Source organism: Condylura cristata, unplaced genomic scaffold (assembly GCF_000260355.1).
Source record: "Condylura cristata isolate star-nosed mole 26May11 unplaced genomic scaffold, ConCri1.0 scaffold00006, whole genome shotgun sequence".
Classification (NCBI taxonomy): domain Eukaryota; kingdom Metazoa; phylum Chordata; class Mammalia; order Eulipotyphla; family Talpidae; genus Condylura; species Condylura cristata.
The window spans coordinates 2427364-2430124 of record NW_004567107.1 but is presented as its reverse complement, the minus strand read 5'-3'; the positions used below and the strand labels follow the sequence as shown (position 1 = coordinate 2430124).

At 70.6% G+C, this 2761-nt stretch overlaps 1 protein-coding gene across 1 annotated transcript in view; it reads right to left on the bottom strand.

Annotated features, from left to right (window-relative positions):
* LOC105853267 (rap guanine nucleotide exchange factor 1-like) overlaps positions 1–2761 on the bottom strand; it is an 11176-nt gene that overhangs the window by 818 nt on the left and 7597 nt on the right. The window contains exons 3-5 of the mRNA XM_012721198.1: positions 1093–1181; positions 573–719; positions 123–246 (exon numbers count right to left, since the gene is read on the bottom strand). Coding sequence (XP_012576652.1) covers positions 123–246; positions 573–719; positions 1093–1181 — 360 coding nt within the window. The remainder of the gene's footprint in view (positions 1–122; positions 247–572; positions 720–1092; positions 1182–2761) is intronic.

Sequence of the window (2761 nt, the reverse complement as noted above, 5' to 3'; positions counted from 1 at the left end):
CCCCCAGAGCCGCTGCCCCGCCCCCAGGGAACAGTGCGCCCAACCCCCACCGCCCTGGGCCGCTCCGCCCTCAGGAGTCCAAGCCCCACCCGGCGCCCCAGCTCTGCAGACCGCTGCTTTACCTGCCTATTGATCCCCACGGGCAGGCTGGAGCCGCTGGTGGCTCGGCTCATGGGCGCCACGACGGCCACCCGCGTGGGGGAGGGGGCCGACTGCCTCTTCTTCGGTGGCAGCGCGGGTGGGGGGCTGCGGCAGATCGGAACACCCCTCAGGCCAGAGCACCGGCACTCACTCCGAAGGCCGCGGGGTCCATGCGGCTGCGCGCCCGGCCGAGGGCCCCACCCCCGGCGCGGCCCCCTGCCCTTCGCCAAAATGAAAGCCACGGGGCCAAGAGGCTCGGGCACACGCGCCTGGGCTTCCCTCCCAGGGTGGGCGCGCGGCCGGCGGGGCCGGGCCGGGCTCCGGCTCCCACCGGGCTGCGAGCTCTCGCCCTCCCCCGCTGCCCACGCGGTGCGAGGCCCTCTGCTCCTCCGGCGCCCACCCACGCAGGAGCGCTCAGGGACAGGCACTACCTGTGGTCAACCACTCGGATGCCGGGTAAGGGTGGCTTGGGGGGCGCCACCTCATCATCTGCCAAGTCCGGGAGCTCAGTGGGCTGCAGGCCAGTGGTCTTGCTGAGAATCTCTCTCTCTCGATCTGTCAGGGGGAGCTCAGACTGGCTGCGGAATTGGAAAGAACTTAGGATTACCCGGCACACAGGGCGAGGGGTGACGGGTGAGGAGTGAGCGGGGCCCCTGGCAGAGTGGGGGCGCCCCATCTGGTGGGGTCACCTGTGCCCCTGGCCCTGCCCTCAGCTCCTGCCCTCAGGCCCCACTGCCCTGCTGCGGTCCTGGCCTGGCGGGGGCTGCAGTGTGACCGCGGCGAGCCCCGACAGCTGTGCGGCCACTCCTTGCTAAAGACGTGCCCCGGGCGAGCGCCCGCAGCCCAGCCCTGCGGGCTCTGGCCACCCTGCGAGGGGCTGCTGGGGCGGGCACAGGTGTGCATCTGGAGACCTCGCGCGCATCCTGGTCACACGGGACAGTCAGCACTCACCCGTCGGGTTTGCAGGCGGGGGGGCTGGTCTTCACCGGGCTGGTTGGAGACGGACGCCCCTGCTTTTCGATGGTCAGCCTGACCAGCTCCTGCACCCCGGGGGAGAAGCAGTGAGGCCGAGCAGAGTCCCCAGAGCATTGTTTCTGCCGCTGGTCATCGCCCGCCCACTGCTGTCTCGCTTTCCCCTCTGGGCTCCCACATTCCATAAAGGCGCTCGATCTGGGTGACCTGCGTGACTCCCCAGTTCGCCTCCTGGCCCCCAAAGCACCCTCCCCACAGGCTGAGAAGTTTCAGGCCACCAGGCACTTCCTCTGGAAGGCGGAACGGCAACCCATGTCCAGGTGAGTACGGGTTCCCAGGGTGCCGGCGGGGGGGGAGAGCCCCTCACCAAAGCCAGAGGACGCTGCCTGCTCGCCCCCACCTCCGGCTTGGGGGCTCCCCCGAGAGCAAGAGCGGGCCGCCTGGCAGCGGCCGGGGTCTCAGTCAACAGACAGAGAGTTAAGGCACGGTGCCCAGCAGAGAAGCGAGTTTAGGACTCACTGCTAAAACAAGGTTTGTTTCCTTGCAACGGGGAGGACAAAAGCAGCCATCAGGGCCCGTCTGAGCGCACGGCTTGTCCGGCCAGCACACTGGCGCCCGGGGGCGGGAGCCCTGCCCCTCCCGGGGGAGCCCCCCTTCTTAGCTGGCATTGCCCAGATGGCGAGGTGCCGGACCCCCCGGCCTGTGCTTGGTGCGCCCTCTCCCTCCCTGGGCAGCTTCTCAGCCCGCTTGCGGAGCCGAGCAGCCAGCCTCGGGACATGCAGCGGCCCGTCTCCTCCCCTTGCCGCACGCGAGGTTCGGGCGGTCAGCGGAAGGCCCATTCTAAAGCCCACGGGGGGCAGGTGGTCCTGGCGGTCACGGCCGGGCTGCAACGCCGACCCGGCCTCTCGGCTCAGGCTCCACGCGGCCACGGGTGCGGAGACGGCGCCCGCCAGCTGACCGGACAGTCTCTGGCGGAGGGGCGTGGGCCCAGATGCCGTGTCCGAGTCTGACGCCGACCCCTGCCCGAGGCTGGCGCCGTGGGTGTGCAGCAGCAGGGCCGCGTGAGCTGGTGCAGGGGGCGGGCAGCAAGGACGCGCCCGCAAGGCCACGGCAAGCCCGTGTCTCTGCAGCCTCTGGCTCCCCGCGGGGTGTCGGAAAGGCCGGTGTAACAACCGGGGCTGCTCTGGGTGCAGGGGTGAGACTCGGCGCTACGGAGCGAGTGCGGCAACTGCGGCCGGCGTCCATCCCCGGCCAGGGAGTGACCCACAGGGCGCGGCGGACCCCTCCTGTCTCCCCGTGGCTCCCCTCACAGTGGTTTCCGTGGATCCGCCCGTTCTGCTCCCCACTGGCTCTGGTGGATCCTCCCACTCCAGCCCCCTCTGCCCTGTGCCCCAGCTCTGCATGCACAAATAGCGAAAAATGAAACACGAGCCTGGGGGTGGTTTCCACACGCACAGCCCAGCGTCACCTGACCTGTTCTGGGAGAAGCAGAGGTGCGGGCGCCCTGGGGGGACGTGCTGGGAGGCGGAGGCCCCCGACTTCACTGCGCTGGGCCGCTGGGGTTGGGCAGGAAAGGAGGGGAGGGGCCTGGAGCGGGCACGAGGCGGGGGCTCCCGGGTCCCTGCCACCGGCCACACGGCGGGCCAGG